Source organism: Oncorhynchus keta, chromosome 32, assembly GCF_023373465.1.
Source record: "Oncorhynchus keta strain PuntledgeMale-10-30-2019 chromosome 32, Oket_V2, whole genome shotgun sequence".
Lineage (NCBI taxonomy): Eukaryota > Metazoa > Chordata > Actinopteri > Salmoniformes > Salmonidae > Oncorhynchus > Oncorhynchus keta.
The window spans coordinates 36,264,893-36,278,202 of NC_068452.1; the positions used below are offsets into that span (position 1 = coordinate 36,264,893).

Below are 13,310 nucleotides of genomic sequence, written 5' to 3' on the forward strand. Positions count from 1 at the left end.
GCTTGTGTGTATCAAACATTTTTGGGATCTTTTATTTCAGCTCATGAAACACGGGACCAATACTTTACATGTTGAGTTTATATTTTTATTCAGTAGTAGATATCTTGAAGTAAACACACACACACGCCGGTCCTACTCTCCTTTTCTCAGGTGTCTGTTTCTCTCACACCCCACCCCCCTCTCGTCCCCTCTGTGGCCCTCACAGCTGTGTGGCACCACGCTTGGTGAACTCCAGTCTGTCACCTGGGTGTTTCAGGGTCCCAGTTTAGCATCTCTGATGATTCAGATAGACAGTTAAAGTAGTTAAGTAGCTCAGGGACTGCAGGGACTGTTCCTATACACTTTCATGATCTAATTCTCACTACCTTGTTTCGGCTGAGGAGAAACTGCCTTTTTGCATAAGCCAGCTGGTGGCTGGTAACCATACAATGTTTAAACCACATGAACACAATTTTAATTTGATTTGACTAAATGGTGAGAATGATCAAATAATGAGAATTTAATCACAATTTAAGTTATATTATAGACCTTGTTCACAGCAGTAGTACTTAAATTATTTAATATTGTCAGTCATTCACTGCCACTCATCACACATTATCATTGTTTGTGTTGGTAATGTATATAACAACTTTTCAAGAATTGCATAAAACAATGAGTATTAACTACAATAACAAATTGCTCTTTGTGGTTTCTTATAGCTGTTCCGGGCACCTCCCCCTAAATACTTTAGTGTATCTTGCTTACTGAACTTGTTTATAGGGGAGAGAGTTTAAGAATGTGTTTTTATCAGGCGTATCTATTAAAATGAGCATTGGGCACAGTAATTCAAAGCTACCCAAGCATGACTTCTACCCAGGATGCACCTGCACTCTGGTAAAGGCATTTCCCTGAAATAGCATCTTGATTAACCCTAAAAAGGGCCAATGTATCATTGTGAAAGTGCAGTAACACGTTTTAAAAACAACACACAACAGTGATGTACTGCAGATGTGGGAGAAAATGTCAAATTATGATTTGAAAAAGTCATTGAGTGACGTTAAACCATGTATTGGTTTGGTGACAGTTGCTGATCATTGGACATTGAAACAACAGGAACACATTTCAGGGTACAGTACTTCAGGATGTGAATTGTTCATTTTTTTAAATGAACTTGTGTTGTGTGTTATTTAAAAAAATACATTTTGTAAGGTTTTTTCTGACTTTATTGAACAGATAGAGAAAGGATGACAGTTATGAAAGATAGAGGTTGTGCCAAAGGGCAGTAGGCCAGATTCAAAACTATGCTTAGAACGTATAAGACAACATACCACAATTTCTTATTGTTGTGAGAAATATCAAAATGTAATATGATTTAATATCAATTATTTAATTGCTCTTCTTAATACATGAAGAAAGGTTTGAATGAGAGACGTGAAAAAACAGTTGTGGCTGGAGCAGCAACTTACTTTACTGTATAAACATTACAGAACATGTTTGCTGGTTGACAGTGATCGTTGATGTCTGGCTTTGTCTTAGAATTGATTGCCTTGAAAGCCTGTCACATGCAAAAAAAGGGTTATCACCCAACCATGATTGTCATGTAAGTTCTGTCTCTCAAGTCCTTCTGTGATGTTTCCTACCATGTGTGAATTGTCTTCCATCCTGAAAAGATGACAGGCAAACTACACCTCCTCCTGGTCTTGCTGGGCCTCTGTAGTATGTACTCAATAATCTAGCAATTCATTGGAACAAGGTATTTTACATATAGAGAATTATAACATCCATTGATTTAACATATTAGTGATCTATTGTCTTCCTTCGCTTTTCTCTATTAGGGATATATGGTCAGAGTCTGCAGGACATTCCCTCCAGTCCAGTCCTGAAAAGGCCTGCAGAACCTCTCAGCCTCTCCTGTAAGGGATCTGGCTTTACCTTTAGTAGCTACAACATGGCCTGGATACGTCAACCTGAAGCAAGAGCACTTGAATGGATAGGCATTATATGGTATGATGCTAGTGGAACTGTATATGCAAAAGGTGTTGAAGGATGGATAGAAGTCACCAGAGAGAATTCTAACAGCATGGTGTATCTGAAGCTGTCTGGTCTGAGAACAGAGGACTCTGCTCTGTATTACTGTGCAAAAGAGACACAGTGGTGTGAGTGGAGGATCTGTACAAAAACCCCTCAGAGAATCTAACTGGCAGCATAGTCAACAGAGGGCAGAAGAGTATCAGTACAGCACAGTCAACAGAGAGCAGTAGAGCATCAGTACAGCACAATCAACAGAGAGCAGTAGAGCATCAGTACAGCACAATCAACAGAGGGCAGTAGAGCACAGTCAACAGAGGGCATGTAAAAGGGCCTCTTTTTGTTTATTATTGATTTTTCTTAACTGCCTCATTGGAAACATGTAATTTGAAAACTACTATACTGTTTTTGTCACCCATGACCTTAATGGAAACACTTTTCAATACATTCTTTCCTTGGGAAATGGATGTCTCTACAGTATATACCATTTAAATGAACCCACAATTAAATGAATTCATGAAGATGATCAATATTTATAAAATCCTCATGTTCTCCACAGTTCCTCCAGTCCATCAGTCAGTTATGTGTGTGGTGAGTAGGCCCTGGAGGTTCTTCTGACTAAATGACCTGATGAGGAAAAACTCTGTTCCTGGTGAGGTCATGTGATAAAGGACAACTCCTGGCCCTACCTATGAGCCCTAAATTGACCACTGACCTCATTCATCAGCCCCTCCCCCATGACATCATGATGTAAATCCAGATCCCTCAGAGTTCATATATACTTATGTTCTACTGCTGACCTGTTGTCTTGTGTGGAGCAGCTGAGTTCATATCTCCACCCTCAGTATGACAGGAAAACTCTCCCTCCTACTGCTCTCTGTCTGTCTGCCCTGTCAGTTCTACTGTACTTAATCAGCTGCTCTTAGTGAAATTCGTGAACATGGACAATGGACTTTTAAAAACACTCTTATCTTGCCTTCCTTCAACTTTCTGTCTTACTTTTTTTCTCTAGCACTTCATTTTCTTTCTCTCTCCATCTGGTTTCAATGGCCGGAGTCGGGAGTCCATTCCCTCCAGTTCAGTCCAGAAAAAGCCTGGAGAAACTCAGTCTCTCCTGTAAGGGATCTGGGTAAACCTTTAGTAGCTACAACCCAGGTTGGATAAGACAAACTGCAAGGAAAGCATTGGAATGGATAGGTTACTCTGGATTAGGCCTAGGTAACCATGAACTTTTAGCATTGTTACCTAGGCCTGGAAATGCCTAACGATAATTCCAACAGCATTATGACTCTGAAGCTTTCTGTTCTGAGAACAGAGGACTGCTGTGTATTACTGTGTAAGAGAGACAGTGGTGTGAGTGTGTGGAGTATCTGTACAAAATGTCTCAGACAATCTAACTGGCAGCAGAGTCAACAGAGGGCAGCAGAGCATCAGTACAACAGAGTCAACAGAGGGCAGTAGAGCATCAGTACAACAGAGTCAACAGAGGGCAGTAGAGCATCAGTACAACAGAGTCAACAGAGGGCAGTAGAGCATCAGTACAACAGAGTCAACAGAGGGCAGTAGAGCATCAGTACAACAGAGTCAACAGAGGGCAGTAGAGCATCAGTACAACAGAGTCAACAGAGGGCAGTAGAGCATCAGTACAACAGAGTCAACAGAGGGCAGTAGAGCATCAGTACAACAGAGTCAACAGAGGGCAGTAGAGCATCAGAACAACAGAGTAACATCTACTGAAGCATAATATTCCCCTAAGAGCCAAAACAACATAACTACTTGTACATCAACATAAGGTACATATTTCCCTGAGGAGAGAGATAGAAAATAAAGAGGAATCACATACAGGCCTACATACTCTATTTGTGTTTATTCCTGTTAAACAAGGTGACTGTCCTTGATAGATTGATCCCTAATCTGAAATTTATAGTAAACCACAATGGGGAATTATTTCTATAAATACTCAGAAAACCATCCTCCAAGATTCCCTGCAGTTTGACCAAACACCTTGACCAGATCAGGAAAAACTCTAGGCCCTGATTATGACATGGGGACAGAGTTTATCCGTGTCATTTGACATGTCATGTTATCAACTCCTGGCCCTACCAACGAGTCATAGCTTGACCCCTGACCTCAGAGTTATCAGTCCCTCCCCCATGACATCATGATGTAAATCCAGATCCTTCAGAGTTCATATATACTTATGTTCTGCTGCTGACTTGTTGTCTTGTGTGGAGCAGCTGAGTTCATATCTCCACCCTCAGTATGACAGGAAAACTCTACCTTCTGCTGCTCTCTCTCTGTCTGACCTGTGAGTTCTGCTTGGTTTTACTCCTTATCATCTGTTCTTCATCTGAGCAATGACTGAAGACAATTTTCCATTGTTTTCACTCAATATTCCACCCTCTCTCCTTTCTCCTCTCCCCCTGTTTCCCCTCTATCCTTCTCTCCTTCAGGTTTAAATGGTCAAACTATGGAATCGATTCCCTCCAGTCCGCTCCAGAAAAAGCCAGGAGAAACTCTCAACCTCTCTTGCAGAGGAACTGGGTATACCTTCACAAGCTATGGTATGAACTGGATTCGCCAACCTACAGGGAAACCATTGGAATGGATGGGCTGGATCAACACCATTACTGGAGCAGCAGGCTATGCCAAAACCCTGGAGGGACGGATTGAACTGACCAAAGACAGCTCAGTGAGCATGACACATCTGAAACTGTCTGGTCTGAAGGCAGAGGACTCTGCTGTGTATTACTGTGCACGCTGGGCACAGTGATGTGAATGTGTGGTGGATCTGTACAAAAACCCCTCCGACAGGATGTGAAACATGTACACACTGTTGTTCTCCCCTGACACACTTCACTAACCCTCCTCTGTAAACAGCTGGGGTAAACAACCATATGCTTTAATATGAGATGTCTTTACCTTAGAAACACTGCCTATGCTTCATGAATAGGGCCTTGAGTTTTTCTTGATATTCTTTTGAGGAAGGTTAGAAAAATAAGACAATAAACATGCACAGGTCATCATGTGTAGGAGTCATCTTTCACAATGACCAGGATTTTGCTAACTCACCTGATCTAACACATCTAAATTAAATAAGCTAATGATAAGGACACCTTATCGGCGTTTCCTATACGCAGACTGCGACCGCTAGGGGGTGCCCAACCAATTTAAAAAGACATTTGGTAGGGCATCAGCAGTTTTCCAATTGTTATGTCAGTAACTCAATAAGCCCATGTCAGCTACCATTATTTTGATTGCTGGTAAGGTAATCTAACCAGCTATCAGAACCAAATGACTGACTGGGCACAGGGCAAGAGCACAGGGTCCCTGATCCCCAAGGTGACCCCGTTGATTTTGTTAGTCACTGTCATACAGATATCATATAAACATGTCAAAAGTCATGGCAAGGGGGGGTGAACACCATATTTGGCTTAGGGTCCTAAGAAGGCTAGAGGCGACACTGCATAAGGGCCTAGACTGTCAATATCAGATGTGTTTGTGTAAAAGCCTGCACACCCAACATATTACATTACATATAGAACATGTTCACAACGCTTAAACAACAACCTCTGAATTGTAATAATGCATTTGATTTAATAACAAAGCAACATTTGACAACGTACACACAGTGGGTCGTTCTGGCATTTTTTCTAAGGCCAAAGGGAATCGAGGAGATGCGGCGAGGAGAAGGAACATGGACGGAAATGTGCTTGTATGAAATGAGACTCTCTCCGCAGGCACAAAATCTGCTCCAAATCTCTGTGGTGAATGATACATTGAGCTAACTAACTATCTGACCGAGAACATCTGACCATGCAATCTAAAGTAGTGCGGCTGTGGGTAGGTGGTGGTTTGATCTGCTATCTTTTGACAAACTAGATAGGTACTTCATTAATACTCTCTCAGTCTGGTCCCTGTGGGGAAAAAACCCTAAATCCTCCATGATCACTGTAGCGTAGGTAGTATCTGATGTTGATCACTTCCAATAGTTTCCTACCTCTAGCATGGTAGAGGTAGTCGTGTATGTGTGCATGGAAAGCTGTACAGCATATTTCCTAGATCCTAAATTTTGACTTTTGTCTAATATGCAAATAATCTCCTCTGCTATATACCCAGCTCTGAGGGGCAGCCACACACAGACACAACTTTCATCTTATATGGAAAAAGTCATGTATTCTCTTTCGTCAGGTTAAGTTTCCTCTCTCTCTCTCTCTCTCTCTCTCTCTCTCTCTCTCTCTCTCTCTCTCTCTCTCTCTCTCTCTCTCTCTCTCTCTCTCTCTCTCTCTCTCTCTCTCAATTCAATTCAAGGGCTTTATTGGCATGGGAAACATGTGTTAACATTGCCAAAGCAAGTGAGGTAGACAACATACAAAGTGAATATATTAAAGTGAAAAACAACAAAAATTAACAGTAAACATTACACATACAACAGTTTCAAAACAGTAAAGACATTACAAATGTCATATTATAAATATATATATATATATACACAATGTACAAATAGTTAAAGGACACAAGATAAAATAAATAAGCATAAATATGGGTTGTATTTACAATGGTGTTTGTTCTTCACTGGTTGCCCTTTTCTCGTGGCAACAGGTCACAAATCTTGCTGCTGTGATGGCACACTGTGGAATTTCACCCAGTAGATATGGGAGTTTTTCAAAATTGGATATGTTTTCGAATTCTTTGTGGATCTGTGTGATCTGGGGGAAATATGTCTCTCTAATATGGTCATACATTGGGCAGGAGGTTAGGAAGTGCAGCTCAGTTTCCACCTCATTTTGTGGGCAGTGAGCACATAGCCTGTCTTCTCTTGAGAGCCATGTCTGCCTACGGCGGCCTTTCTCAATAGCAAGGCTATGCTCACTGAGTCTGTACATAGTCAAAGCTTTCCTTAATTTTGGGTCAGTCACAGTGGTCAGGTATTCTGCCGCTGTGTACTCTCTGTGTAGGGCCAAATAGCATTCTAGTTTGCTCTGTTTTTTTTGTTAATTCTTTCCAATTATCTTTTTGTTTTCTCATGATTTGGTTGGGTCTAATTGTGCTGTTGTCCTGGGGCTCTGTAGGGTGTGTTTGTGTTTGTGAACAGAGCCCCAGGACCAGCTTGCTTAGGGGACTCTTCTCCAGGTTCATCTCTCTGTTTGTGATGGCTTTGTTATGGAAGGTTTGTGAATCGCTTCCTTTTAGGTGGTTGTAGAATTTAACGGCTCTTTTCTGGATTTTGATAATTAGTGGGTATCGGCCTAATTCTGCTCTGCATGCATTATTTGGTGTTTTACGTTGTACACGGAGGATATTTTTGCAGAATTCTGCGTGCAGAGTCTCAATTTGGTGTTTGTCCCATTTTGTGAAGTCTTGGTTGGTGAGCGGACCCCAGACCTCACAACCATAAAGGGCAATGGGCTCTATGACTGATTCAAGTATTTTTTGCCAAATCCTAATTGGTATGTTGAAATTTATGTTTCTTTTGATGGCATAGAATGCCCTTCTTGCCTTGTCTCTCAGATCGTTCACACCTTTGTGGAAGTTACCTGTGGCGCTGATGTTTAGGCCAAGGTATGTATAGTTTTTGTGTGCTCTAGGGCAACAGTGTCTAGATGGAATTTGTATTTGTGGTCCTGGTGACTGGACCTTTTTGGAACACCATTATTTTGGTCTTACTGAGATTTACTGTCAGGGCCCAGGTCTGACAGAATCTGTGCATAAGATCTAGGTGCTGCTGTAGGCCCTCCTTGGTTGGTGACAGAAGCACCAGATCATCAGCAAACAGCAGACATTTGACTTCGGATTCTAGCAGGGGAGGCCGGGTGCTGCAGACTTTTCTAGTGCCCGCGCCAATTCGTTGATATATATGTTGAAGAGGGTGGGGCTTAAGCTGCATCCCTGTCTAACCCCACGACCCTGTGTGAAGAAATGTGTGTGTTTTTTGCCAATTTTAACCGCACACTTGTTGTTTGTGTACATGGATTTTATAATGTCATATGTTTTACCCCCAACACCACTTTCCATCAGTTTGTATAGCAGACCCTCATGCCAAATTGAGTCGAAGGCTTTTTTGAAATCAACAAAGCATGAGAAGACTTTGCCATTGTTTTGGTTTGTTTGGCTCTCTCTCTCTCTCTCTCTCTCTCTCTCTCTCTCTCTCTTCACTCTGCTCTCATTCAGATCTACACAGCATTAGTTTGACCTCCTCCCCTGCTCAACTCAAGACTCCTGGAGTCAGTGAAACTATCTTGCCAAGTCTCTGGCTATGTCCTGACAGACTATGGTACAGGTTGGATACGACAGCAGCCAGGGACACCACTGGAGTGGATTGGGATCATCTGGGGTGGTGGATCCATCACTTCTGGAACCTCTTTTAAGAGCAGATTCACCATCTCCAGAGACAGTAGTAATGTACTGTACTTAGACATCACCAGTCTGCAGGCTGAGGACACAGCTGTGTATTATTGTGCTCGGGGGTCACGGTGATACAAAACAGCACCAGACCTGTACAAAAACTCACCTACTCCATAAATGGTTGGAGTTATATGTACACATCAGGAGTGGGCGATCTTAGCCTTTACATGAAATAAATCCTAATATGATCTGATGACTGTATGAATTAGACGTAGTATCAGTCACTAGTCATAACATAGGATATGTCAGTTGTTGTTTTGCCTTTATGGTAGCCAGTTGTTTTGCCTTTATGGTAACCAGTTGTTTTGCCTTTATGGTAACCAGTTGTTTTGCCTTTATGGTAACCAGTTGTTTTGCCTTTATGGTAACCAGTTGTTTTGCCTTTATGGTAACCAGTTGTTTTGCCTTTATGGTAGTCAGTTGTTTTGCTATTGTGTTAGTCAGTTGTTTTGCCTTTATGGTAGTCAGTTGTTTTGCCTTTATGGTAACCAGTTGTTTTGCCTTTATGGTAGTCAGTTGTTTTGCCTTTATGGTAGTCAGTTGTTTTGCCTTTATGGTAGTCAATTGTTTTGCTATTGTGTTAACCAGTTGTTTTGCTATTGTGTTAACCAGTTGTTTTGGCATTCTGTTAGTCAATTGTTTTGCTATTGTGTTAAAGTAGTACTTTACCACTGGTTGTGAACTTCTTTCATGATGCAGGCACAGCTTACAAAGGTTCACTGAAACACAAGTTCAGCTTGACCAGAGACATTTCGAGAGGCACAATGACTTTAATAGGACAGAGTCTGCAGACTGAAGATACAACTGTCTATTACTGTTCTTGAAACCACAGTGATACAAACAAGCCCCAAACCTGTAGAATAATAGCCATGAGAATGAAACAAGTTTAGTCATATTGTATTTCCCTAACCAGAAATGCTGGTGTACCATTAATATATTTCTACATAATAAATCAGGTGTAAAAACACAAAAGTAATGCTCAAATCATTCCTCTGTACATTTCACACGACATGGTGTGCTATATCTTATTGGAATTGGCTGTCTTGTCGTTGTCTGTGATCAGGCCTACCACTGTTTGGAGTCGTGCCTGGCCATGCAGTCATGGGTGAACAGGGAGTACAGGAGGAGACTGAGCACACACCTCTGTGGAGCTCCAGTGTTGAGGATCAGCGTGGCAGATGTGTTGCTACCTACTCTCAACACCTGGGGGCGGCCCGTCAGGATCCAGTTGCAGAGGGAGGTGTTTTGTCCCAGGATCCTTAGCTTAGTGATGAGCTTTTAAAAAATATAAAAAATATTTTACCTTTATTTAACCAGGCAAGTCAGTTAAGAACATATTCTTATTTTCAATGACAGCCTGAACTGCCTGTTCAGGGGCAGAACGACAGATTTGTACCTTGTCAGCTCGGGGGTTTGAACTTGCAACCTTAACGGTTACTAGTCCAACGCTCTAACCACTAGGCTACGCTGCCGCCCCAGGGTACTATGGTGCTGAACGCTGAGCTGTAGTCAATGAATAAAATTCTCACATTAGTGTTCCATTTGTCCAGGTGGGAAAGGGCAGTATGGAGTGCAATACAGATTGCATCATCTGTGGATCTGTTTGGGCGGTATGCAAATTGGAGTGGGTACAGGGTTTCTAGGATAATGGTGTTGATGTGAGCCATTACCAACCTTTCAAAGCACTTCATGGCTACGGACTTGAGTGCCACAGGTCTGTAGTCATTTAGGCAGGTTGCCTTTGTGTTCTTGGGGACAGGGTGGTCTGCTTGAAACATGTTGGTATTACAGACTTAATCAGGGACATGTTGAAAATGTCAGTGAAGACACCTGCCAGTTGGTCAGCACATGCCCGGAGCACACGTCCTGGTAATCTGTCTGGCCCCGCAGCCTTGTGTATGTTGACCTGTTTAACTTCTTGGATATAGGATGCGCTCTTTTAATTTATGGATAAAAAAACGTTCCTGTTTTAAACAAGATATTTTGTCACTAAAAGATGCTTGACTATGCATATAATTGACAGCTTTGGAAAGAAAACACTCTGACGTTTCCAAAACTGCAAAGATATTGTCTGTGAGTGCCACAGAACTAATGCTACAGGCGAAACCAAGATGAAATTTCATACAGGAAGTGCCCCAGATTTTGAATGCGCTGTGTTCCAATGTCTCCTTATATGGCTGTGTATGGGTCACGAATGAGCTTAGACTTTCTGTCGTTTCCCCAAGGTGTCGATAGCATTGTCACGTATTTGTAGGCAAATCATTGGAAGATTGACCTTAAGAGACTACATCTACCAGGTGGCCGCATGGTGTCCTCCGTTGCAATTATTGCGTAATCTCCAGCTGCGTGTATTTTTTGTTTGCTTCGAGGAGAAACACAGCTGCCACGAATGATTTATCATCGAATAGATATCCGAAGTTCTTCAAAGGTAAATGATTTTATTTGAATGCTTTTCTTGTTTTTGTGAAAATGTTGCCTGCTGAATGCTAGACTTAATGCTATGCTAGCTATCAATACTCTTACACAAATGCTTGTGTAGCTATGGTTGAAAAGCATATTTTGAAAATCTGAGATGACAGTGTTGTTAACAAAAGGCTAAGCTTGTGAGTGAATATATTTATTTTATTTCATTTGCGATTTTCATGAATAGTTAACGTTGCGTTATGGTAATGAGTTTGAGGCTATAATTACGCTCCCGGATACGGGATTGCTCGACGCTAGAGGTTAAAGGTCTTACTCACGTCGGATACGGAGAGCGTGATCACACAGTCGTCTGGAACAGCTGATGCTCTCATGCATGCCTCAGTGTTGCTTGCCTCGAAGCAAGCATAAAAGTGATTTAGCTCATCTGGAAGGCTCGTGTCACTGGGCAGCTCGCAGCTGTGCTTCCCTTTGTAGTCTGTAATAGTTTGCAAGCCCCACAGTAAAACGAGTCCCATATCGACATAATCTGAAAGGCTGCTCAGCAAGGAAGAAGCCACTGCTCCAAAAACTCCATAAAAAAGCCTGACTACGGCTTGCAACTGCACATGGGGACAAAGATCGTACTTTTGGAGAAATGTCCTCTGGGCTAGTTAAACAAAAATAGAACTGTTTGGCCAAAGTGACCATCGTTATGTTTGGAGGAAATCGTGGGAGGCTTGCAAGACGAAGAACACCATCCCAACCGTGAACCACGGGGGTGGCAGTATCATGTTGTGGGGGTGCTTTGCTGCAGGAGGGACTGGTGCACTTCACAAAATAGATGGTATCATGAGGTGGGAAAATTATGTGGATATATTGAAGCAACATCTCAAGACATCAGTCCGGAAGTTAAAGCTTGGTCGCAAATGGGTCTTCCAAATGGACAATGACCCCAAGCATACTTCCAAAGTTGTGGCAAAATGGCTTAAGGACAACAAAGTCAAGGTATTGGAGTGGCCATCACGAAGCCCATCACTTCAATCCCATAGAAAATGTGTGGGCAGAACTGAAAAAGCGTGTGCGAGCAAGGAGGCCTACAAACCTGTTTCAGTTACACCAGCTCTGTCATGAGGAATGGGCCAAAATTCACCCAACTTATTGTTGGAAGCTTGTGGAAGGCTACCCGAAACATTTGACTCAAGTAAAACAATTTAAAGGCAATGCTACCAAATACTATTTGAGTGTACATAAACTTCTGATGAATGTGATGAAAGAAATAAGAGCTGAAATAAATAATTATCTCTACTACTATTATGATTTTTCAAATTCTTAAAATAAAGTGGTGATCTTAACTGACCTAAACCAAGGAATTCTTACTAGGATTAAATGTCAGAATTTGTAAAATTGTTAGTTTAAATGTATTTGGCTAAGGTGTATGTAACCTCCATCTTCAACTGTATTTTATAGTGATAAGCTGAAAAACAAGTTCAGTAATCCCCAGAGACACTTCCAGCAGCAAAGTGACTTTAACAGGACAGAGTCTGCAGACTGAAGACACAGCTGTGTGTTATTGTGCTCGCTACCCACAGTGATACAAACAGACACAGAACCTGAAGAAATACTCCATGACATTCAAATGAGTATAAACACTACAATACAAAGTTGTATATCAATTAAAACACATATACTTTCATCACAATTACTGTATTACTACAGTTCCTTAGCAGTGACATTCCGTCCATCAAATCTGCTCAAAGTATTATTATCACGCTCCCCTCTTCGTTTTTATGTATCCGAGCTAAATGTTTTTTATAGTAAGGTATCATTTTACTGTAATCCATTCCCCTTTATTAAAATGTAAATGAACTCACTGTCTCTATAAGTTCAGTTTTCAGGTCAAATGTACCTGTTCCCCATCTCTGAATCTCCATATGATCTCTGTGTGATCTTCCCACCCTGGGAGGAGGAGTCATTGCAAAATTCTGACCTCATCCATTACTACTTATCTCACTGCAGAGTGGAGGAGAGGAACTGAAACGGACTAGTCTGAAGAACAGGGACAAACCATAACTTCTGACAATTCATGATGAAATATTATATTGATTTACTACTGATGATTGTAGGGTTTGACAGGTGAACACTTTAAGACTAGTTTTATGTAAACATATTGTTACGTGAGGTTTTTCGTCCAGGTATTATCTCTATGTTGCTTTATCTCTACAGGTGTTCATGGTGAGACACTGACTCAGTCTGAATCTGTAGTTATAAAACCTGGAGAATCACACAAACTGACCTGCATGTATACTGAATTAAGTGGCCACATTTGGAATTGTTGGATCAGAAAGGCTCCTGAGAAAGAACTAGAATGAGTTGCAGCTTTTACCAGCAGTGATGGTGGCAGTCAGTTCAGGGTCGGTTCACCATCTCCAGAGACAATAGCAAGCATCAGGTGTATCTCCTGATGAATAGTCTGAAGACTGAAGACTCTGCTGTTT

The 13,310-nt window shown here is 41.6% G+C and overlaps 1 gene segment (V, D, J or C); it reads left to right on the forward strand.

The window, feature by feature from the left end:
- Nucleotides 1-4,615: 4,615 nt before the first annotated feature.
- On the forward strand, nt 4,616-12,407 carry LOC127914426 (Ig heavy chain V region PJ14-like). The segment is given in 3 exon segments: nt 4,616-4,760; nt 8,179-8,401; nt 12,319-12,407. Coding segments are annotated over 3 exon segments (457 nt in total).
- Nucleotides 12,408-13,310: the final 903 nt, after the last annotated feature.